Here is a 26,280-nt window from a genome sequence, read left to right as displayed (position 1 = left end):
TAAATATAAAAATATATACTATAAATGTAAAATGATTGACCTCAATGATGTTTGCTGTCCTCTGTAGCTTTTACTGGCAGCAAGCTCTTCAGACTGCTTAGAAAGACTTTATTCTATGCCATCACTATTCTTTATTAAGATAGTGAGAACATATTCTGAAGCGTTTTATATAATCAGAGAACACTTTGACCCAAGAAAGCTATTTGCTCTTCTCTGTCTCTCTCTCTCCTTCTCTGTCCCACTTCTCTCTCCCTCCAACTTCTCTACCCATCTCTATCTTCCTTCCATCCCGTCTGTTTCTCACCATCTCGCTCTTGCCCTTTCCTCCTCTTTTTTCTCTCCACAATTTTTTTTCTCCCTCCCTTATTTTTTATTATATCACTCTCCCACTGATCATACCTCTTTCACATCCGCCTGCCTCCAGGAGCACTGATGGCTCAGCCATGATGGCCAACACAAGAGCATGACTTTGCCTGTATGGCCAATATATCAGTTATTCTCTTGCACTTGTGCCCCATTTTTCAACTATTACATCACATGTCATAGACACACCGCTTCGTAGGATTATATAGTAGACCATTTGTAGTCCCAATCCCTCAATATGAATTCCATAAACTTTATCTCTAGTCATTTCCTATAGTCCAGGAGAGTAACTACAGAAATTTGCTAGGAAAGTACAGAAGTGTGGTACCCCAGAATCTGGGAGTACCTCATGTTGTGTACCCTTATATATGTGTTGCTGGACATTTGAATGTATTCTTTGGTGACAGTGGACAATGTAGCCAGCTTCAGGAGCTGGCATGCGGCTGGAGAGACTGGACCTCCAATGCAATAGAGAAACAGTGCCCCGTGACCAGAGGGGCTTGTGATGACAGTTGGGCGGCAGTTGGTGTGTGCAGTTGGTAGGGGAGCTGTGAAGGGGAAGCTGCGCTGCGGAGGGCCGCTGATGGAGCTGCTGGAGAGTGCTGGGAGCTCAGTGAACTGAGTGCTGGCAGCCATTATAGCCTTCTGACCCGCTTCCCTTAGTGAGGAGCAGCAGCCGGAGGTGTTCCAGGGTGGAGCCACAGTTTGCTGACAGTGACTGGAGGCTGTACCAGACTCTGCAGGCACAGAAAGGAGTCGTGGTTATAGCGGGGGGTAAGAGGCACACACTCTTCTACAACTACCCACTAACAGTGGCCCGCAGCTAGCTGGCAGCTACAGCCCTATGTATAGTGCCCAGCAATAACCTCCCCAGACACCAGTGCAGAAAAGGAGTTATAATTAATGTATCTACAGCCTGAAACTTTATTAGCCGCATAAGCCGCACAGAGCCTTAGACTTGGTCCTTGGGACTTGTGGGCAGGAGAGTCCCTGTAAGGAGCTGCAGGAATTGCGTATAATAAATCCCATCCGAGCAGCTCTGTGTGCAGTAGGAGAGGCAGAGCCATCTAACAAACTGTCACAGTAGTCTGTTTGTAGCAACAAGGTTGCAGCACTATTGACATTAACATTGTTGCAGAGTCTGTCAGCCAGGATTAAAAAGAGAGACAATTGCACTTAGGAGCAACACAGCTTTATATTAACCCACAGTGGAGCTATTTCTGCTTAAGCAGGATACAGTCAGACCTTCCAGCTAATAACCCGAGCAACGCAGTGTACACCAGCAAGACTTTAAGGGTATAATTATTCCTGAATTATTAGTTTTCTGGCCAGAAAAGCTTGGGAATCGTTAACATATTGATAGAGAATTGAAAGACTGTTGTTTATTGCCATTGTTATTTAGTTATAGTGTTTAAGGTAAACTGTATTCACCTTGTATTGCATGCAATAATCTTTGAATTAGCAGGAGCAGCGTTATACTGATCGATAGTAAGGAGGCTGTGTTCCGGAATAATAAAACTTGAACCGTTGTTTATATTTCTTTGTGCATTGTAAATGTAAATAATATTATAATTGTAATTGAACTTGTAATCCTCACTACAAAAGTGCAGTTTCCATAATTTAATTACTTTCACTGCAATAAAATACATAATTCGTTTCCTATAAACTGTTGTATACTTACCTCTTTACCTCTCTGTAAATACGAATCCAAAGAACCTAGGAACCTAACTCTTATTATAGGTGTAACTAGTCTTAGGGTGTTACAGAAGTGCATATCTATTTCATCCATTAGGGCTGTTACTGACATTTTCATTGTGTAACTTTCACTTGGTCAATCAAATTTAATTGCTGATTGGGTGCAATGTTTTTTGGAGGGATAATTTATGTTTGTACCTTGTTTGTTACTAACACATAGTTATTTGTTAACAATATTTATAGGAAATATTCCGTTATGTGCTATATTTTTGTGAAAAAATGCTGATGTTTTGGATGTTTTTTGTAATCAAGGTGCATAGGCCCCTATTTACTACAATCCACATTTCATATTCGGACAGTAGTGTGATAATTTCACCTAAATTCGCATTCACTAAAATGTATCGACATTCTCAAGCAGGGACAGAGCTTGCGAGAAACTTCTGTCCCTGCAAATCCGCACAATTCTCACTGTTTTTTTCGCAGTGCCAAGCATGTGCCAATGCTAGCTAGCGCTACCATACCCCCCACCACCAGCCCCCCATTACAAATGCTATCTGCTTGCTAAAGAAATGCAAATTATAGGACTTGAAACTAAAATAATGTGAAACACCATTTTGCATATTATTTTAGTTAAAAAAAAGATTGATAAATAGAGCCCTTATATTGAATCTTTGAAAATTATTTGGCAACAGTAGCAAAGTCCATATCTATATAATAAGCAAGAAAGTGTGTCTGTCTGTCTGTTTGTCCTTTATGTAAGGCCAGAGTTTTGTACCTAGCTCTACCAAATTTGGCATGGTGGTGTAGTTTGACAAGGATTCGTTTTTTGCCTAGGTTTGAACTTCATCAGGGCCGCTCACTGTCACACAATCCCTAAGAATGGAGACACTCTTAAATTACACAGGTTCCAGGGCTGGCTCAAGTGGATGGGATGCTTTCAGAATGTCAACCGCTGGGATTCCGGCGGTCAGAATGCCGATGCCGGAATCCCGAACGTAAGCACCAGGGTTAGGGGAAGGGTCAGGGTTAGGGTAAGGGGTTAGACACTAGGGGTAGAGTTAGGATTAGGCTGCAGGGGCGGAGGTTAGGTTTAGGCAGCGGGAAGGGAGGGTTAGGTTTAGGCACTAGGTGGGCAAGTTAGGTTTAGGCATCGGGGAGGGAGAGTTAGAGTTAGAGGTTATGTTAGCTTTACTTACCTGGGGGTGTCAGCATTCTAACCTAGTTGGGATGCCAGCGTCGGGATTATGACCGCTGGAATCCCAAGCGCCGGTATCCCGTACCCAACCCTAAGTGAAAATTGGCAGTCTACCAAAAACATGTGTGAAAGCTACAAAAGTATCCTTTTAACCTCATGGTCAAAAACAGACAGATCACAGGTGCACAACTCCAAATTACTGATTAAATATAAATACATTATGCAATAAAATTTTGCATTCAATAGTGGTTTTTAGCATAATCATGGCCAAGGTTATGGGCCTACCCACCATATCCAGGTAACCTCTGTAGGGTAAGTCCCTAACATACTAGGGTTCAAATCCAGAGCGCAGGACACTAAATCGGAGCAGCCGGGCTACCCCAGGGCATCGCTATAATGAGAAAAGTGAAATGTGAAGTAAGAAAGATAACAGCAGCTATGGCTGCATAGAAAGGTGAAAATACAAATATAATTAAAACAAACAGTAAAGTGTTAAAATTGTGCAAAAAAGAAAGAATGTGTTATAATGCAATGCCATGAGGCAGACCAACCAAATCAATCCAGGGGACCCACGCCCCAAAAATCAACCCAAAGTTGCACTACAGTATATAACTTGTAGGACTTACATAAAATTGTGACTATTACTAGTGTGCATATACAAACCAGACTCCATGCTTTTAAACCAATAAGGTAGGGGTGCTAGTCCAGGCTGAAGGCGTCTCCTTTCCTTAAGATGTGCAATAAAGCACATTAAATGGAGTGTATAGGAAATATTCCTGGACTGCACACCCGGAATATATATAATGGGAGGTGCTACCTGTTGAGACTTATTTCAGGCACAGAAACAGACAGATCACTGGTGTACAACTCCAAATTACTGATTATATATAAATACATTATGCAATAAAATTTTGCAATCAATAGAGGTTTTTAGCATAATCATGGCCAAGGATATGGGCTTACCCACCATATCCAGGTATCCTCTGTAGGGTAGGTCCCTAACATACTAGGGCTCAAATCCAGAGCACAGGACACCCCTAAATCGGCGCAACAGGGCTACCCCAGGGCATCACTATAATGAGAAAAGTGAAATGTGAAGTAAGAAAGATAAGAGCAGCTATGGCTGCATAGAAAGGTGAAAATACAAATATAACAAAAAACAGTAAAGTGTTAAAATTGTGTAAAAAAGGATGAATGTGTTATAATGCGATGCCTTGAGGCAGACCAACCAAAGCAATCCAGGGGACCCACGCCCCAAAAATCAACCCAAAGTTGCACTACAGTATAGAACTTGTAGGACTTACTTATATATAATCAGTCATTTGGAGTTATGCACCTGTGATCTGTCTGCTTTTGTGCCTGCAATAAGTCTCAACAGGTAGCACCTCCCATTATATATATTCAGGGTGTGCAGTCCAGGACTCTTTCCTATACACTCCATTGTCGAAGCTGGATAATTGGCTGAGACAAGATCAGCTTAAAATTAGATCGTAAAGACACCATCTTGCGACTGGCCACAGGACGCCATTTTAGAAAATGAGATCGCAAGACGCCATTTTGCGAATGGCTGCCCAAGCGCCATTTTAGGTAAACTCACACTTAAGTACATATGGCGACATTACTATTAGCATCATGCAATTGCATCTTTCACCATTTCTCATACACACATTAATACGCACAATTGCGCACACATGTGCCCCAAGTTAACTAGCGTCTTTCTATCAAACCCCACATACTTATACAGTACATATTCACATAAAAGTTCTCATAAGCTTTAAAGTGTAAGACTCAAGTTTGTTCATTTATTATAATTGCTGTGAAATAAAGGTTATTTAGTAGCTAAAGTTTAATACATGATAAGTAAGTCATGTTTGATATTTTACTGATCTGCACTCTTTCAACAGCATTTTGATATCGTTAGTGTGAAGATCGCAACATGCATTCTCAACTTATGGACCGCAGAGACTTAAAGCACCGAAATGTACATTATATGACCAACTGTTAGGATGTGCATGAACAGGAAACCAGAGACCACCAGTTGTTAGAGGCTGGACTGTGTCTATTTGAATCAACTTGTTAAATGCTCTGCAACAGATGAATCCTCCTGGGAACCAATGGCATCAGCAACAAGCCTCTCTATTGTGTTGTCTGTTTCTGTGAGAGTATAAATGTGTGTGTTGTGACCCCAGTCTGAGTCTTCTTGCTGAATGCTGATAGACGGGGGTTTCTTGCGGAAGCCTACATCTGGCCCAGAGCGCTGCGTATGTATAACTGTACTTGGGTCTGTATAATTGGCGCTAAGATTATATGAGGATCACAGAGTGTAAATGACTGTACTTTTACCAGAATAATACGCTGATTGGAATCCAGGGACAAAAGAGGAAAAACTTTGTTTTCCTTTGTTGATAGAATGTTATGTTTAGAGGGGTGCCGCAGTATTGAGCACACGGCTGAGTCATAGTTGTGCACACAGTCAAGACACACTTTTGTGTACGCAGCTAAAGGTTGTCATACGGTTGTGCGGTAGTCGCATTATTGTGTATGTGACTGGTCGCACAATAGCGTATACGTACTTCCAGTTGTGCTGCCACATGTTTAAACAAAGCCATTAAGTTTACATTATCAGTTGTTGCTAAATATCTGGGTTAATGTGTATTTTTCTGCGCACAAAAAAAGTGTGTAACTGTGAGTATTTGTTAAGGGTGTAACACGGGACCTAAATGTTAAGGGTATCGTAGGACCCTTAAGTGCTAGGCGCAGGAGTTTGCCTAGTGACTCGGTAGCAGCTTACAGTTTACTTTACACAAGGCAGGTGTATGGTTTGTTATTTTTGTTAGGGTTCGGCCCCCAGCATGATTATAGCGTGAACTGTTAGGCTTATTTGAACACTATAATTGAACCGCATAATCTTGGCTAGATTGTGATTGTGAGCTGGTGGGAGAGTGGACGAAATCAACTGGAACAAAAAGGGTACTTTGATGCCCCCTAGCAGTTGAGAAGTAGTCAAAAAAGGATTGCTAAGTGGAAGCGGCCTTTGCTTCCATAGGTGAGTGGAGGCGTCTAGAGGTCCTCCATATGGTTTGCGAATATGCCTTTTTTCCAAGACGTTCGCAGGTAAGTGAAAGTATCTTGACTGTCTTTCACCAGTTTAAATCTTTATTGAAAAATGTAGGAGTTGTCTCAGAATGGGAGCCACGCAAACAGTAGAGATGTTAGACAAGGATGTGCTGCTAATGCTAGCGTTGCGACCGCATTGCCAGAAAATACACCTAAGGCGCTAAATTGCAATGCGTGCAATGGCACGCACGTGCTGCAAGGTAGCGTTCCGGAAGGTATTGCCAGCAGTTCACACGCACCACCTCCACCTTATGTGGATGGAGGTGCAAGTACAGTTATCAAAAATACCCATAAAAATTTAACAAGCAATTTGTACCCTCTCTTATGCAACTATAAAGAAAATATTCATGATGTGGATGATGAGCCTATTGTAATGTCTGCCATTTCCCATGCTGTACAAATGATAGATGCTACGCCACGACAATCATGAGTGGTGCCGCCATCTCCATCGGTAACAGCAAGGGAAGTGCTAACACCCTCTGCACCCGTAGAGGAAGTTGTTAATACCATATGTAGCATCAGCAGATTAAACCCCCAGCCAGGTAACAAGGTCAAAGGTAGCAGCGCTACCGGTCTGCATCCCATTCGGACAATAACTGTTCCGAATGGAAATGCAGATGCGAACGGTGTAGTGCCCACGAGGGAAGTGGTAATGCATTGTCCTTGGACAAGAGCAGAACTAAATTCCATCATAAATGATTTCCCCAATCCCAAAAAGGAACTAGCCAAATGTCAAAGATTTTTGAGGAATTTGGGTAGTTCTCATGAGCCAACTAATAAAGATTGGCATGTGGTGTTAAGGGCCTGTATACCGCGCAATATCGACGTGACAAAATTTATCATGGATTGTGTATTGGATGGTGACGTTCCCTTAACAGACCAAGTAAACCAAGGTAACATTTCCCGCATTGTAACTCAGTTGGGTATATATTTTCCGGTAGTAGTTAACTGGAACTAAATTTTCACCATAATGCAAAAGGAGAGTGAATCTGCAGAAGATTATTGTGACCGGGCTCTGCCTGTACACTGGGATAGAATATTTTAAAGATAGCACTCACCACAGGGGAATGATAGTCACGGTACTCATGGACGGTCTTAAAGAAAACTTAAAGACTCGGGTTCAGACCTCACAACCTGGCTGGAGGGGAGTCACAATAGATACCCTCATAGAATCTGCCATAGAACATGATAAGAACATCTCAAAGAAGAGAGAGACCCAGAGCGAAAAACTAATGGCACTCAGTATCCAGGCTCTGGAAGGAATGACGGTAACATCACAGCCAGCAGACACACTTGCATCTATACACACACTTACACCTGAACAGTTATATGCCCTCACTAATCCCACGCAAAAGCAAACACGGCTCTATTCTACTAATCCTACACATCCACAGGTCCCATACTACTCACACACTTCGTACCCCCCACAATACCCTTATCCTCCATATTCCTACCCATATCCATCACCTTTTCCCCCTGCTCAAACCTCACAACAACCCGTGTCTTCATCCGATCCACGAACATGTTTTAATGGTAACCAGCAAGGACATTTAATTAGAAACTGCAGAGTAAAAAGGGTAGGACCCTCAAATCAGGGAAAACCTGCATATCCCCATAAGGGATATGCACAGAGGCCAGCAAATATCCAGCAAGCACCAGCTCCAATTGTGACCGTTAATGCTTTATTGGAGAATGGTAGCCAACGCTAGGGGTCAGGTCATACCTGTAGTCTACAGATAGTCAGGTTAACGGGAAGTACTAGGGAAAAACCGGTCATGATGATTGATGTAGCTGGTACTGAATATCCTTTTCTTGTAGACACAGGGGCGACCAGGTCAGTGATAAAATCTCCCATTAATTTACAGGTGACCAACGAGACAGTACCAACAATGGGTGTAACAGGTAAAGTGGAACATTATCCTTTAACAAAGTCCACAGAGGTTACTATTGGGCTGTATTTACCATATGTACAACATGATGTACAAAGGGTGGAAGGAGATGAGTTGCTGGCGGAGGGTGAGTTCAGCGGACATAATGATACACATGATTGTATGGAATATCTGAATCAGACCTTTACTGCTAGACCTGACATATACGACACACCTTTAGAGAAGGTAGATGTGACTTTTTACACGGGTGGGAGTTGTCACAGACAAACAGACACAGGTGAGTTATGTACAGGTTATGCTGTTGTAAATGACACAGACATCATAGAAGCTAAACCTCTTGGTCCTCTTCACTCAGCCTAGGTGGCAGAGTTAGTAGCACTAACTAGAGCGTGTGAACTGGCAGCAGGCAAGTCTGCTAACATTTACACTGACTCGAGGTACGCGTTTGGGGTGGTGCACGATTTTGGGGCTCTATAGCATCTGAGAAATTTTATGACAGCAGCAGGCACACCAGTTGCACTTTCCCGACACATACAACATCTTTTAGAAGCAATCCAACTGCCCAAAGCGGTGTCAGTAATTACGTGTAAAGCCCATACATGTGAGGATGATCCGGTGTCACAGGGCAACAACAGAGCCGATGAAGCTGCAAAATGGGCAGCAGGGTTAAAAATGTTTTCTCCAACTGAACAAATTATGTCTTTTCAAACAATTGATATGCTGAAATTAATTGAGATGCAAAATTTGTGTTCAATCCAGGAAAAGTCCTTCTGAAAGTCTAAGGGATGTGGGCAAGAGTCATCCGGGCTCTGGAGGGACGGACAAGGTAAGCCAGTAGCCCCCAAGGCATATTACCCCAGCCTGGCTGAGGCAGCACACAGTCTGACTCATCTGGGAAAGCAAGGTATGTGAAGGTTGGTGAAAGTATACTGGTGCGCACCAAGTTTTTCTTCACAAGCAGAAAAGATAGCAATGTCCTGCTTGACCTGCTTGAGGAAGAACATAGGGAAAGTGATCCCTACTGAACCATCCCACATTCCACCGACTGATGGACCTTTCCAGGTGATACAAATTGATTTAATCCAATTACCACCCTGCAGGAATCTTAAGTATGTATTAGTGTGCACTGATGTATTTTCTAATTGGGTTGAGGCCTACCCAGCAGCCACTAATACTGCTGCATTTACTGCCAAGAAAATAGTTCAGGAATTTGTATGCAGGTACGGTATCCCTAAAATCATTGAGAGTGACAGGGGTACTCATTTCACAGGTGATGTTTTTCAAAATATGTGTAAGCTGATGGGTATTAATAGCCGACTTCACACTCCCTACCGACCGCAAGCCAGTGCCAAGGTAGAGAGGATGAACGGGACTATTAAAAATAAGTTGAGTAAAATCATGGCAGAGACTGGACTAGGATGGCCAGAAGCATTACCTTTGGTCCTACATAGTATAAGGAACACTCCTAGACTCCCTCTAAATCTGTCCCCATTTGAAATACTGTTCGGTAGACAACCTCATTTGATTATAAGTCCACAGGAAGACTTGAAGAGTAACAACGACGTAACTGTAAAGTATCTTATATAAATGAGTAAGCAGTTAAAACAACAGCAGCAGAAACTGAAATTGTTGTCCAATAATATGCCTGAAGCTAACTGTCATGATGTTGAACCAGAAGAATATGTTATGATCAGAAATTTCTTACGTTCAGGTTGTTTGACTGATCGGTGGGAAGGTCCATACCAGGTGCTGCTGACAAGTACTACATCTTTGAAAGTGGCTGAGAGAGATACCTGGGTCCATTCCACTCACTGCAAAATGGTCAATCAACCGGTGGAGAAACAAGTCGGAGACAAGGCTGATAGCGTGGACCTGTCGATCGCGAACTTTTTCCAGGAGGATTGAAGGTTGTAGTGAGATACCTGAACTAAAAGAAATCTGCAGGTCTTGTTGTAGCAATGGATGGGCCTGCTGTGTTCATTTTCATGTTCTCTTTTAGAGTGTTCACCATCCTGGTCGGTTCGGGAATGTCCGGTTTCTGTGAAGGGGGAACGATTGTGGAGAGGGGAGTTGATGGCAGTGCTGATGGAGTGGAGTCAGAAGGAGTGCAGTGCCAATCAGGGGAGTGTCTGACCAATCTTAGTACTGTTATTGTTAAGAGAGCTGTTATCCCGGATACTAGTTATGACCCTCACACATGTTGAAATGCTTGGTATGCATAAAAACACACCATCACCATATCTTCACATGCAATATGAAAACAGAGGCAAATGAAATATGATACCTGGTGATGTGCATAAAGCCACTCAGTTAATTAGTGAGACAACTGGCTTTCAAGTTTTAGTCGCATTGGATCCCACCAGGATCGCTCGGGGTACATTAAATTTTAGATATATTCAGGGACTTGCTAAATTAATAGATAATATCACCGAGATGTACAATGACACATTCAGGTATACAGGGAGAGAATTGCAAGCGTACAAGAAAGAACTGGTGCAACACAGGCTAGTGTTAAATTATTTAACTGCTGGTATTGCGTAATGTTGGCCACCCAATTTGGAGTAAAATGTTGCACCTATGTCACCAATGATACCAGCGACCCCAAGGAGGTGATAGACCGAAAGATGGATGAAATTCTGCAGCTAAAATGGGAATTTCATAAGAACCATAATGCTTCAGTGGCTGAAGTAGAGGAGAAGATAGAAGGATGCGTTTCATGGCTGAACCCAGTAAAATGGTTCTCAGGTCTAGGGGAATGGGTCCAGGAAGTGATCGCCAGCATAGGCAAATTCTTAATCCTTATACTGATTGTCATCATAATAATTGGCCTATGTGTCCGGTGTGTTCCTATTGGGTTGAAGTGTGGAAAATATAAAAATAGAGTAAAACAAAAGAACAAAATTATGATGGTGGTCAATAATGGCAATATGAATACTGAGGTAAATATAGAACTGCATTACAGCCCTGAACTAGGAAATACCATCATTTAATGTATTATATTTAGATATGCATAGAATGTATTATTGAAATGTTATTTCTAAAACACCTCAGATAATGTAAAGTCTCAAATTTCCCTTCAAGACTGCCTTTATAGGACTGGTGTATCCCCACAACTTTCACATGATCTTCCAAGATCCGCGGTGTGCGTATAATAGTAGTTTTATGTCCCCACTCAGAGACACATTATTGATGGATTAAGAACCACCTTGTGTCATCCCATAATAACACTAAATAATATATATATATAAATCAGATTGTGATAGCATGTTGTTCGCTATCAAAGGGTGGACTGTCGAAGCTGGATAATTGGCTGAGACAAGATCAGCTTAAAATTAGATCGTAAAGACGCCATCTTGCGACTGGCCGCAAGATGCCATTTTAGAAAATGAGATCGCAAGACGCCATTTTGTGAATGGCCGCCCAAGCGCCATTTTAGGTAATCTCACACTTAAGTACATATGGCGACGTTACTATTAGCATCATGCGATTGCATCTTTCACCATTTCTCATACACACATTAATACGCACAATTGCGCTGTTAACTAGTCGCATATTAGCGAATGCATAAGATCCTGTATGAAAATGCTGTTTATTAGCTTCATGCGCACACATCTGCCCCAAGTTAACTAGCGTCTTTCTATCAAACCCCACATACTTATACAGTACATATTCACATAAAAGGTCTCATAAGCTTTAAAGTAAAAGATTCAAGTTTGTTCATTTATTATAATTGCTGTAAAATAAAGGTTATTTAGTAGCTAAAGTTTAATACATGATAAGTAAGTCATGTTTGATATTTTACTGATCTGCACTCTTTCAACAACATTTTGATATCGTCAGTGTGAAGATCGCAACATGCATTCTCAACTTATGGACCGTAGAGACTTAAAGCACCGAAATGTACATTATATGACCAACTGTTAGGATGTGCATGAACAGGAAACCAGAGACCACCAGTTGTTAGAGGCTGGACTGTGTCTATGTGAATCAACTTGTTAAATGCTCTGCAACAGATGCATCCTCCTGGGAACCAATGGCATCAGCGACAAGCCTCTCTATTGTGTTGTCTGTTTCTGTGAGAGTATAAACGTGTGTGTTGTGACCCCAGTCTGAGTCTTCTTGCTGAATGCTGATAGATGGGGGGTTTCTTGCAGAAGCCTACATCTGGCCCAGAGAGCTGCGTATGTATAACTGTACTTGGGTCTGTATAATTTCTTTGCGCTAAGATTATATGAGTATCACAGCATGTAACTGACTGTACTTTTACTTGAATAATACCTTGTGCTTTGGAACCACAGGTTCTAGGTCTGGAGTCTTTATTTACTGTATGACTGCGTACACAAAATAGCGCCATCCTTAGAGGTTTATAGGCAGGATATTAGAAGGTATAGGCAGGGGTATTTAGAGGTTCAAAGTCAATATCCTTACCATTTAATGTGCTTTATTGCACAACTGAAGGAAAGGAGATGCCTTCAGCCTGGACTAGTACCCCTCCCTTATTGGTTTAAAAGCATGGAGTCTGGTTTGTATATGCACACTAGTAATAGGCAGAATTTTAGGTGTCCTACAAGTTATATACTGTAGTGCAACTTTGGGTTGATTTTTGGGGCGTGGGTCCCCTGGATTGCTTTGGTTGGCCTGCCTCATAGCATCACATTATAACATATTCTTTCTTTTTTGCACAATTTTAACACTTTACTGTTTGTTTTTATTATATTTGTATTTTCACCTTTCTATGCAGCCACAGCTGCTGTTATCTTTCTTACTTCACATTTCACTTTTCTCATTATAGCGATGCCCTGGGGTAGCCCGGCTGTGCCGATTTAGGGGTGTCCTGCGCTCTGGATTTGAACTCTAGTATGTTAGGCACCTACCCTACAGAGGTTACCTGGATATGGTGTTTAGGCTCATAACCTTGGCCATGATTATGCTAAAAACCTCTATTCATTGCAAAGTTTTATTGCATTATGTATTTATATATAATCAGTAATTTGGAGTTGTGCACCTGTGATTTGTCTGTTTCTGTGCCTGCAATAGGTCTCAACAGGTAGCACCTCCCATTATATATATTCCGGGTGTGCAGTCCAGGACTCTTTCCTAACCTCACGGTCAAGCACGTATCAAACTTTATGACTCATGCAATTTCATAATAAATTCAGAGTTAGTCCTTTTTTAAGTGTCCATATATATTAGTCAGCCCTCTGTGTTTGCATGCAAGGGTTTAACTAGAACTTTGTGGGCCACATAGCAAGATCTTAAAAGGGTCCCCCAGAGGTAAAAAAGTATGGGTGCAGGGTGTGCGGTGTGGGCCCCTCTGGACTCAGGGGCCATGTGCACTGCACACCCTGCACATATTATTGGCTGCAGGTTTACTTCAGAGTCCAGTCTTTAACCCAGACAATGAGTTGTATATATTGCTCAGCTTCCTAGTTCTTTCTCCACATAGTAATTCAAAATAAAGTTAGATATATTACTTTTCCTAAAGATTACAATGATAAATATTTCCCATTTGATCAACAGTAGGATCATTATCTGATGCTGTTTTTATTTCTATCTATATTTAGTCGGTATGTTGCCCTCTGTTGCCCCAAGTTGTTGTGAGAATGTCTCTTAAGGCTCACATCCACTAGGCGACTACGGAAAGACAGTACGATTACGACATCGTAATCGTACCATCATTCCCCATCCCCTGCAGTGCCTACACTGAATGATTAGTAATTCAGTGTAGGCACCCTCCTTCATCCCCGAACATGGTCAATATGTCGTTACCGGCAGATTGACCGGCATGTTCGGGCAATGATGTCTGAAACAACCAGCGGAAGCACGCATCGCTGGTCATTTCCGACAATCTAGTGCACGATTAATGAACGATTGCACAATTACGATGTCGTAATCGTGCAATTGTTCATTAATATCGCCTAGTGGATGTGCGCCTTTACAATCCTCATAAGGATCTATGATCATATTTGAAAGTTCAGTTGCTTTCAGCTCTGTTAAATGGCGGTAGAATGGAAAACAGATCAAGCCGAGGGACAATGCAAGCTGAAAATAGCCTTTATAATGTATCTTATACTGCACAAATCATTAAATATTACCTTAAAGATAAAATATATTTTATCTTGAATTATTACAAAATGTTGGGTATTATATGCAGTATAGCAGCACAATGACCTTTACTAATACATAAAAGTGAAGTTGATTTGAGCACTGATTTCATTTCTTTAAGTTTCTGATTGTTAGTCCTGAAAAGCCAAACACCTGAAATGAACATAGGAAGCATAACCATAGAAATGTGTATTATCTGCATCCTGCATGAACTTCCTCCTTCCTTTCAATGCCTGCAACACTTCTTCCCATTTACACGTGAAATTGGATCGTTAAAGGATTTACTCACATAATTACACTAAACTGAGATATTGAAAATGGGATCTTTCTTATGTTTGTTCATTTTTAATATATGTCATCTTTGCATGAATCTCCTGATATTTGGGATGAAGAAAGAAAGTGTTGGAGCAACAAATTCTTCAGATTCTAAACTACAAAGTTCCTATAATTTTGGAAAAAACTTTCTTGGACTTGACAAGTGCAACGTCTGCATAGGAACCTCAGCGTGCAAGAAGTTTCTTAAAGATGAAATCAGGTCAGCAGCCCATTGTAACAAATATATATGCATTGTTGGTATCATATGTGTTATTCACAAAGATAGATAGATAGATAGATAGATAGATAGATAGATAGATAGATAGATAGATAGATAGATAGATAGCTAGATAGATAGATAGATAGATAGATAGATAGATAGATAGATAGATAGATAGATAGATAGATAGATAGATAGACAGATAGATAGATAACTTCATAGAGATAGCAGAACTAATAACACACACACACACAGTCATGCCTGAGGGTTCCACGTTTTGCTGTATGCAAAATGTATTACAAGATATGTGATATTTTACTTATTTTGCATTATGAACAGATACAATATAGTGCTACAAAGCAAAGCAAAACCAGATACTGTATACAAGTTGCTTACAAAAGGAATTGAATGATCCAGGGATAAAGTAAAGTAAAGAAGGTGTCAGAATTAGGGAGATGAAGCCTCAGAGACCATACCTTAGTATAAAAGGAGATGTGGTCCAGAGAGGTGAATATGATTAATATCAGGGCCAAGGAGATGGATAAATGAGATCTCCTTTTATCAGCTTTTAATTTGTATTAGGTGAGAGCAGTCTAGACCCAAATCCCTAAATTAGAAGCCCAAGAACATATGAGAGTCTAATGTCTGATCATATAAGTACATGGTGAAAAAGCTCAGGTTGAAACTGCCAAGAAAAACAATGTAATTCATCAAAATTGCTGCAGGGAAGGTAATATACAATCACTGCCCTTTATTGTACCATCGTATTGCCTGTTTTCCATTTTAATTACCGTACATTGAAAATGTATTTGACCCCAGTTCCTTTCTTACAGAATGTCTACTTTTTTTAGTGGGAACTTTTTGTCGTGGGTCACCAACATACAGCACTATGTACTATGTATGTAGTAATGATGTCGATATTCAGAATGTCGACACGAGAATGACATGATGTCAACATGGCTGAATGTCAACTTCTAACATGTCAACATCTGCACAATATCGGCATGTAAAAATTATGGAAAAAGAAGCATTGTTGACATTGTGACCATGTCATCATTTAATCAGTGTCAATATGATGAATGTCAACATGCTGCATGCTGACATGCTGAACATGTCGGCATGTCGTCCGTCAATATTTGCACCATGCTGACATTTTCATGTCAACATCATGAATGTTGACATGGTCACTATCAGCCTGATATACTGAAAACAGGGCTGTAACTAGGGTAGTGCAACCTGTGCCATGGCACAGGGTACTGCAGGGCAGGGGGCGCTGTTCAGGCCTGTCACTTTCCTGTTTATTATCATTCTCAATTGTAGCTTCCTCTTCTTTTATCCCCGGCATCTCCTGGCTTCCTGGCTTCCCCAGGAGTACCCCTATCTCTTCCCTGGCCCTTCCCCATGAGGCCATGGCCCTGTTTCAGGTGCATCTTATGTCCCCATTTAAAAAATGGGGGGGGTGCCAATGCTCTGTCTGGCACGGGGAACCAAAAAGTCCAGTTATGCCATGATACCAAGCCCCTCTTTTCCTATCAAATTTGTTCTCAACTTGACCTCTCCATTCAGCCTAACATCTGCTCATTTCTGCTGTATTTATTACTCATTCCCATTTTGGGCAGCAGAGCCGTGTCTCTGGCTGTACCAATTTGTAGTATGCACCTCTGCAGGCAAGATTGTCAATTTAAATAAGGAGAGTATCTCCGGTGCTGAGACGTGTACTTTATTTATCAAAACCTCATTGTGACGCTTCGCTATGCAAAACTAGTCCCTTACTCTCCCATTAATGGGAGGCGAGCAATACAGGACTGGTAGAGGAAGTGTCAGCACTTAAGCTATAAGTGATCAAACACCCTCTTACCCAAACATGACACATGGGCTGCAAATGGCAAATAGGGGATGACCCAATAAGAACATTAACAAAAAATTATCAAATTATTGATTAGTTAGATTAATGGCATTATAATATAACTCAACAATGTTGTTTGATTATTTATTCAGATTTTGTTACCTCAAAATTCAGTTTTATAATAAAGTTTCTTAATACTCTATAAAAGAACATGGTTCTAACATTTTTTCCAGGCTGTAATTTGAGGTAACAGAATCACCATATATTTGGTAACAGCATATATTGTGCTAGGCCATCTACACCTAAGAGGCTATCAACCTATTTTGTAAAGTGTAAACAAGCAGTAGCAGCAATAATTAAATACGTAACAAAGGAAAAACAAACACAATAAACTCAAATGATGCGCCAGCTGAACAAAATTTAGAGGCTACAACTTATCCAAGCAAAAGTCAAATTTAACCTTTGAAGAAGCATAATTTCCTCTTTCCAATGGGTCAGATTATAGAGCTACTGTATGGGCAATTTAACTGAATCTACAGCTGGTAATAAACAATAGTGGAGGCCATTGTTGGTCTCTGGTGCAGCAATAGGCTAAAGTAAGACTGTTATGGAATAGTCTATCAGCATAAATGTTCTAAAAAAAAGGGACCACAGTATATATATTCTTTGTATAAAATAGGATAATAAGGGGTCTATTTACTAAGTAGTGTTAGGAGACAGAGTGAAAAGTGATAAGAAAGTGATAAGGTGCCAGCCAATCAGATCCCAACTGTCATTTTTCAAACACAGCCTGTGAGATGGCAGTTGGGAGCTGATTGGCTGGCACCTTAGCACTTTTCACTCTGTCTCCTAACACTGCTTAGTAAATAGACCCCTAAGTGTGCTCAGAATCAAATATCAAATTTGATCTCCAGAGAGGTACAATGACTATATGCAATGTGACCCTCAGATCTAATAGTTTTAATGCAGAGACAAAAGCAATACATCCAGGTCAGTAATTTGTAACAGACTGAATATGGGAAATGTAATACAGTAAAAAGCATTTTGGCAAAATGGCTGCTTTTCTGTAGAGATTTTTTTTAAAGCAATACCAGACAATTATTTACATTTATCGCGCAATAGATGAATTTATACTGGACCCTAAAGCAGCAATCCCTGGGAGTTACTGTTAGTAATGGAAATACCAGTATGTAGTTTGGCATAGGTTGCTTCAGTAATGAATGCTCCTTGTATGATACAGAAGTTCTGCATATCCAAAGATGTCAGAAAGACAAATTATCCTTCTCACACCATGGCACTTTGCATGACCTGTGCTCATGTGAGAGGCCAACCAGCAATCACTTCCATAGACATAAAAAAAAATCAGGTGAACATTGAATTTGCTTAACTCATCCTGGCATTACATCAGTATGGAGGGCAATAACAGAAAATGTTCAGAATGTCAACAGATTCTGAATGTCGATATTTAGACTCTTTCATTTTGGGCTGTATGGACCAAGCTTGTATGGACCAAGCTTCTGAGCTTTTCTCCTTTTTTGTTTTTGTGTTAGTGACTTCAACATTTTGTTTCCTCCCTTGGCTTTTTTATAGTTGAGAACAGATGAGAAATTCCTTAATATAATACTGTATGAACATACGTTATAGTCTATACAGACAAAATGTTTTACTAGAAAAAAATAAATAAACTTGTCTAACCAAAAAGAAAAAACTTTTTTTAATTTCAAAATATTAATATAGTAGAGACTTAAGCAGAGTCTTATTTTTAAGACTAAGGCGCCTATTTATCAAGTGTTTTTTTTTTCATAAAATTATGTAGAAACTGCAGTTTCTGCATAATTTTATGAATTATTGCTATGTACTAATAGTAATTATTATTATTATTATTATTATTATTATTGATTTAAAACTTTAAGTGGTTCGCAGAGCTGTACAGAGCTCAAAACAATAGGACAGTACAGGGTAAAATAGTATACAATACAGTGGACAAGTAACAAATAGCACTACAAATCTCAGCACAGCCAGTGATGCAATGGGTGCAATGGAAATATTCAGCATAAGCTGAAACCTGTAGCTATTAGTGTGGGCACAGATAATGGGTCTAGGTCATCTGAAGAAACAAAAACAGAGGAGTGGGGTCCAGTGACAGAGAGCTCAAGCCGGAGATGTAGAGTGTAGCTGGTGTGCAAGAGAAGTAGGTAACGAGAACAGGAGGGAGAAAGGCTAATTAGCAATGCAGAGTACAGTCTCCATTATTATCAGTGGGGACAATAATCAGACCCCAATGTACCAAATTGCTTTACGGAGTTTGGCCCTGTTAGTGTGCACCGTCTTCAAACCATTTTAAGCCTATGGAAGCTTTAATAGCAGGAGATAGATCTTCCGATCTCTCTTCTTCAGTCTCTGGCCGGCGACAGAAACTTACACTGTGTGCATGCGCAGTGTCAGATTCTCCTGGAGGAGTCTTAGACAAATGTGAAAGACTCCTCCATAATGCCAGGGAAGTAACTTGCAGGGCCACAATTATTAATACATAGGACACTAAGAGATAAAGAATTAATAAAAAAATGTATAGCTTTGTCCTCAACTCACAACAACTTTGCTACTTTGTCTCTAGTTTAATTCACAAACATATTTGCTAGATCACAAGGAGTAGATATGAGCAAAATATGGGGAAGAACTTTATGCAAAGCAGATGTCTTATCAGTAAGTCTACTGAATGGCTCATAATGGATCCACTCTGAGAATTACAAAGGAGGCCAGTAGCTAGCACTAAGCTAGATAATAAGGGTACATGCAATTTAGAAAATCTTAAGCTTAATGCCATGTAAATTTAATATACTGTTTTTGAATATTATACAATGAATATTTTTATATTTTATTATATTTGGCTGTAGTGGCTCATTAATATCTTAAAATGACTCTATCTTTTACACCACTCTTACCGCTTTGGGTACTTCTTATCACCGCCATCGGAAAGTCACTAAGCCAAATTACGTCAGCTTCTGCACTAAACTAATAATCATTGCAATTTGCTAAGTATTTTACATCGTTTCCCCTTTTTTATAGTTAAATCTAAATATGCAATATCCATCTAGCATATAATCTAAACTCATTTCATTTTAAGATACTGTAATCTTTTCTTTTGATCGCTCCTTTTCAAGTGTTTACAATTCATCTCCTATGTGATTTTATAATCCCAGTATGGAATGTCTGTCTATAAAGTGAGCATACTCTGCTATTTATTATGATTGCTAATCTGTGGCTTTGCCCTGTAGAATTTGCATGTTATTTAGCTCTGAATGTGTATATGCTTTTAGTACAAAAACAAAAAAGAACATTTTTGCTACTTTAAAAGTTACAAGTGTTTCAGGATGTCTTTGGCAGCAAGATCACTTTCTCCAGCACTGGCACAAACACATTTATTTTCCCTTAAATAATGTATTAATCTCTCTGCAAATCTTTCACTTTACTTTTACAGTAATATTAACAAACACGTCTGGTGACTTATAGACATACAGACAAAATGTCCTGTCCCAACTATTCCTTAGAGATGCACCTGATCTTGTTTTGACCAAAGTGCACCGTGCCTTAATTAAATTATAAAGTTTGAGGACGAATAGGATATATAGGACCTCATACATAGTCGGTTGTTGCGGGCGCACGGTCGTACGCATACGATGTTTTTCTTTCTGCGCCTGCGCACGGCTAGCAGTGCGCATGTGCGTACGAGCTCTACCGATCAAAAATACTGTTGGTCGTAGGGCTTCCGACACGGAAGTGGATTGCTAAAGTTGATTGACAGGAACGACCGTTTGTGGGAGTATACGGGGGTGGTGGTCTGGAAACTGAGGCGTTCTTCAGCATTTCCAGGCGTTTTAGGGGAGTGCATAAATTACCTGCTTCATACGACCAAGAATTGCGGATGCATGAAAACGTCACTCTACGAACAGGATGATCGTCCAGGCTAAGGTAGGCAAGAAGCGTCCGTAAGCCACAACAGTACAATCGTTAATCTGATGTTACTTGCGATGTTTTGATTTGGAACCACACAAACCAAGCAGCTAAGATTGCTGCATTGTAACTATTAACACTGCTAATTACCTTGTAACTCATTTCACTTGCGTGTGCATTAGGGAATTCGTAACACAAATGTTTATTTGTGCTTTTTAAACAGTTTTTGGATAAAACAGTTTTTAAAAAATCTAGCATTGTGTTTTGCGTAGCAGCCTTTTCAGATACCACACTGTTTAAACCTTGTATACATTGATATAGTTAAAGATAGACATTTTTGGTATGGAGTTTTTTTATTTTGTTGAAATTTGCCTTTCATCACAATGTAAATAATAATTGTTTAGGCAACATTTGTATATAATTAAAATAATGTTAAAAAAAACAAAACAAAACATTTTTTGTAAAAAAAATAAAAGAGCTTGAGACATTGGTGACAAGAAATATGGGGATTGGACAACAGGTGAGGGCGGAGATATGCAGGGCTACTTGCGTCGTTTGGGCTGGCTCGGAGGAAGTGGTAAGCTACGGACAGCCGGCTGGTGTGTAACATGCCGACTGGCCTGGCCAGAGGTGGATGGGATTTCCTCTGGTCTAGGCATAGGGCTCTCCATACTTGCGGGGGTGGCTGTTGGGCTGCCAGAGGTGGTGGTCCTGGGAGGAAGGGAGTCTCGCTCCATCATGGCAGGTGGGTTGGCCTGCTCCTGGGTATTGGCCAAACGATCTAGGGCCCCAGCAATGGTCTCCAGGGCCACTGCCACCCTCACCAGAGTGGTCTCCATCCTCAGAAGAACACATGTGTTATCCTGAGTTTGGGAGACCAACCTGGTGAGGAGAGGCACTGCTCGGTCTGATGGTTGCCCTGGAGTAGACTCCACAGGGTCCCCAGGTGGAGTACTTGGATCCTCCCCTGCAGAGTCTCCATCTGTGCTGGACCCAGACCTGACATCAGGAGCAGGCACTACCTCCTCTGAGTCTGGAATATAAAAAAAAAATGTTATTTGTTTTTCCCAAAATAAAAAACAGAGACGTTTCAGCTTTATACTTTTTGTCTAACAAAATTAAATTACCTTCTTGCACATGTGGAGCGTTGAAGTCGGCCATGTCAGTGTCCATAGTGGACACGACGACTATCTCCTCTTCCGTCACGCATCCCTGAGCCAACGTCTCCAACCTTGTCAAGGCCAGCTCCTCAGGGATGGGACCACCACCTGTCCCCGCAGCATGGTCCACCCTACTCCGTAGCTTCCTCTTCAGTTGGTACTTCAAATCCATCAAGCTGTCAATGTTATTTTTGAAATTTAAAGTGTTAGTTTTTTTAAATAAGATCAAGCTTTGGACTTCAGTACACTCACAATATCATTTTCTTACCGTTTTTTTACGACTTTCTGTGTTCTGTAGGTTGTCCCCACACCATTAACAGCCCTGGATATCTCCTCCCAAATCCTGTCTTTGGCTCCAGCCCCCATATTTCTTGGTGCATTGACTAGGTTCTCCATTGTCATGGTCACCAATGTCTCAAGCTCGATCTGTGAAAATGGAGGGTTTCTTGGCCTTGGCCTTGGCCTGCTTGGGCCCGCCTCCTCCTCCTCTACTGGTGGACTTTGATTCCCAGCACCTACAACAATTTTTAAAATAGTAAAAAAATTTACATTTTTTTTAGGGAAATATGACCAGTTCTTGTGTTGTGTAAAAAATGTGATTTGTACTTACCTGGCTTAGTTGGCCTCTGCTCACCATGCTCCTCGGTTGACATTCTGCTAACCTGTGAGAGAGCATGAAGAATACTGCTTGTGCAGACTTTTTTTATAGATGTGATCGCATCCCTGGATTGGTTACCCGTGCATCTTTATTTCCCTAACTACAAATGCACACCTTTCCTGTATTCCGTAATCACTGCGTGGGTTGTGCTAGATGTGAGCGCATCCCTGGATAGGTTACCCGTGCATCCTTATTTCCCTAACTACAAATGCACACCTTTCCTGCATTCCGTAATCACTGCGTGGGTTGTGCTAGATGTGAGCGCATCCCTGGATAGGTTACCCGTGCATCCTTATTTCCCTAACTACAAATGCACACCTTTCCTGCATTCCGTAATCACTTTGTGGGTTGTGCTAGATGTGAGCGCATCCCTGGATTGGTTACCCGTGCATCCTTATTTCCCTAACTACAAATGCACACCTTTCCTGCATTCCATAATCACTGCATGGGTTGTGCTAGATGTGATCGCATCCCTGGATAGGTTACCCGTGCATCCTTATTTCCCTAACTACAAATGCACACCTTTCCTGCATTCCGTAATCACTGCATGGGTTGTGCTAGATGTGAGCGCATCCCTGGATTGGTTACCCGTGCATCCTTATTTTCCTAACTACAAATGCACACCTTTCCTGCATTCCGTAATCACTGCGTGGGTTGTGCTAGATGTGAGCGCATCCCTGGATTGGTTACCCGTGCATCCTTATTTCCCTAACTACAAATGCACACCTTTCCTGCATTCCGTAATCACTGCGTGGGTTGTGCTAGATGTGAGCGCATCCCTGGATTGGTTACCCATGCATCCTTATTTTCCTAAGTACAAATGCACACCTTTCCTGCATGTTTCAATAATTGGGGTTTGGTTTCTTTATTTAAGGCAAAGCCAAATGTTCCCTTACTTGTGGGTTGTAGTTGGAGTGTTTGGTGGTGCAGGAGGTGTTTGATAGTACTTAAATAGTTTGCAGTTGATTGAGAGGTGCTTGTGTGTGTTGTTTGAGAGGTGCTTGTGTGTGTTGATTGAGAGGTGCTTGTTTGAAGTTGATTGAGAGGTGCTTGTGTGTGTTGTTTGAGAGGTGCTTGTTTGAAGTTGATTGAGAGGTGCATGTGTGTGTTGATTGAGAGGTGCTTGTTTGAAGTTGATTGAGAGGTGTTTGTGTGTGTTGTTTGAGAGGTGCTTGTATGTGTTGATTGAGAGGTGCTTGTTTGAAGTTGATTGAGAGGTGCTTGTTTGAAGTTGTTTGAGAGGTGCTTGTATGTGTTGTTTGAGAGGTGCTTGTGTGTGTTGATTGAGAGGTTTTTGTGTGATTTTTTTTTTATTATTATTTTTATTTTGGTTGTGGTATTTTTTTGGGGGGTTTTATTTAGTTTTTTTTTGGGGGGTTGGCTTTTTTTGTGTTCCTTTCTTTTTGGTGTTTGTGTTTTGAGTTCATTTCTTTTTGGGGGTTTTTTTGTGTTCCTTTCTTTTTGGTGTTTGTTTTTTGTGTTCATTTCTTTTTGGTGTTTTTTTTGTGTTCCTTTCTTTTTGGTGTTTGTTGTTTGTGTTCATTTTTTTGGTGGTTCTTTTTTGTGTTCCTTTCTTTTTGATGTTTGTTTTGTTGTGTTTTAAATTTTTTGTGGTGGAGGTTTTTGTGTTCCTTTTTTATTTTAATTTTTTGTGTTTTGTTTTTGGTGGTGGTTTTTGATTGACAAATTTGATTGGTTCAGACTTTTAACAAACCCCGTTAATTGGTGTGCTTGAGCTGGTCACTTGTTTGGTTTGGTTGGCCGGGCTTTTGTCTTCTTCAAAAATCCAACGTTATTCGAAGAATCAAGTAAGTGTGCCAGCCTACTCCATTTTATTTTTTGTATTTTTGGGATCAACAATCATAAAAAAATTAAATTTTTTGATACTAATTTTTATGTTTTAAAATATTTATTAAAGGTGTTTAACACTCCATTTTGGACTTGAATCAGGTAAGTGTCTATTTATTCAAACCTACACTTTTTTAATTTTTTACATTTTTGATAAAATATTACTTGGAATATTGTTTATTGATCTATTTTTTAATTGTAAATTTGTACATTTTACAACAATTCATATTGTCATTTTTAAAAATTAAGCATGGTTTTAACACTAAAAGTAGTAATATTGGTTTGACCTCAAAAAATCAAAAAAAAATTTTATTCCCTCTAATTGTAAAAACGTACAACAAATACACATGTACTGATTTCCGAAGATGGCACTGCCCGACCCTGTAAGAATATGCACCATTATTATAAAGCTAAGTATTTTTGCACAAATATCAAAAAACACTCTGTAGAACCAATTCAAATTATAATTTTAACTTTATAGAGCGATGTTGGACAGCTAATAGTGGCCATGTTGACCCCCACCAACCTTCCTCAGCCTCCTCCTGGGCGTAGACATAGGAGATGTGCAAGGGCCAAGATATATAGAACACGTGTCACCCTTTTTGGAATGCCTGATGATGTGGTTGTAACCACTTATCGCCTGCCTCCAAATTTTATCCTAGACACTCTTTCAATAATAAAGAATGATCTTGAAAGTCAGATTAACATTCCTACAGCAATCTCACAACTTACACAGTTGTTGGCGGTGTTACATTTCTGCGCCTTAGGGTCCTTCCAAACCACTGTGGGGCTGGTGGGTGGCCTCTCCCAGCCCTCATTTTCACGGATCCTGAGGCGTGTGCTAGATGCATTTTTCAATCATCTAGCACATTTTATTAGTATGCCTTTGGATACGGAAGCCCTTGATGTGGTAAAGCAGAAGTTTTTTGAAATTGCAGGCTTTCCACACGTCATAGGGGTAGTGGATGGCACTCACATAGCACTTCAGCCCCCTGCATGCAGGGAACAAATATATAGGAACCGCAAACATTACCATTCCCTAAATATAATGGTGCTATGTGATGCCTCCCTCCATATCCTCTCCCTGAATGCAAAATTCCCAGGCTGCAGCCATGATGCGTACGTGATCCAGCATTCAGGGATTTGGCCAAAATTAAGCACACTGCAAGCTGGTGATGCGTGGATTCTTGGTAAGTAAAAATCCAGTATGTATTTCTAGAAATAGTGTAAACAGGTTCTCATGGTAAATGTATGTATCTTTTAGTGTCCAATTTCCATCAGGTGACAGTGGATATCCTTGCATGCCCTGGCTGCTGACTCCTTATTTGACTCCCACACCAGGGCCACAAACTCACTATAATGCCGCATTTACTGCCACCAGGCAGGTGGTGGAGCACTGTATCGGCCTTTTAAAGGGCCGGTTCCGGTGTCTCCATCACTCTGGTGGTGCACCCATGTACTCGCCGGATATGGTTTCTTGCATTGTGGTCCTGTGTGGGATTTTACACAACATTGCAATAAGGAGTCGAGTACCCATGCAGCCAGAGGAGGCCTTGCCAGAGGATGGCCCCCCAGAGGAAGGTGTTGTGATGCTGTCGGGGGGGGCCAGACGTGATGATGTTGTTTCACGTTTTTTTAGGTAGGCATATTGACATTTTTAAAAAAATGTAAAAAATTTTTAGAAAATATATTTTAATGTGTACCTTTTTCTTTTGTTTTCTTTTCCTACCAACCGAATCACAACACTTTCCAAAACCTGAAAAAAAAATGGAACCCATTGGAAATACCCTGTATGTTTTTGGACAACTAACACATTTTGCACGGATATCCCCCAACATGTTTAGTTAATTTGCCTTTTGTTTTAGTAATTTCTATGTTTCCCAATCAAAAATCTGTTTGTTTTTTACTATAGTTGTTT

At 40.6% G+C, this 26,280-nt stretch overlaps 1 protein-coding gene across 4 annotated transcripts in view; it reads left to right on the top strand.

Moving 5' to 3' along the window:
* Positions 1-26,280, top strand: part of DIPK2B (divergent protein kinase domain 2B) — a 248,866-nt gene that overhangs the window by 161,645 nt on the left and 60,941 nt on the right. For 2 of the 4 annotated variants that reach the window (XM_088444943.1, XM_088444944.1), the window contains exons 2-3: positions 2,893-3,053; positions 14,757-14,899. In XM_088444943.1, coding sequence (XP_088301069.1) covers positions 2,985-3,053; positions 14,757-14,899 — 212 coding nt within the window. In that variant the 5' untranslated portion in view covers positions 2,893-2,984. Of the gene's footprint in view, positions 1-2,892; positions 3,054-7,188; positions 8,273-8,671; positions 14,900-26,280 lie in introns of those variants that run through there. The other 2 variants (XM_088444942.1, XM_088444941.1) reach the window with 2 other exon arrangements.

The sequence above is a fragment of the Taudactylus pleione genome, unplaced genomic scaffold, assembly GCF_031769625.1.
Source record: "Taudactylus pleione unplaced genomic scaffold, aTauple2 ptg000374l, whole genome shotgun sequence".
Taxonomy (NCBI): Eukaryota; Metazoa; Chordata; class Amphibia; order Anura; family Myobatrachidae; genus Taudactylus; species Taudactylus pleione.
The sequence above is the reverse complement of the archived record's forward strand: the minus strand, read 5'-3'. Positions and strand labels throughout refer to the sequence as shown.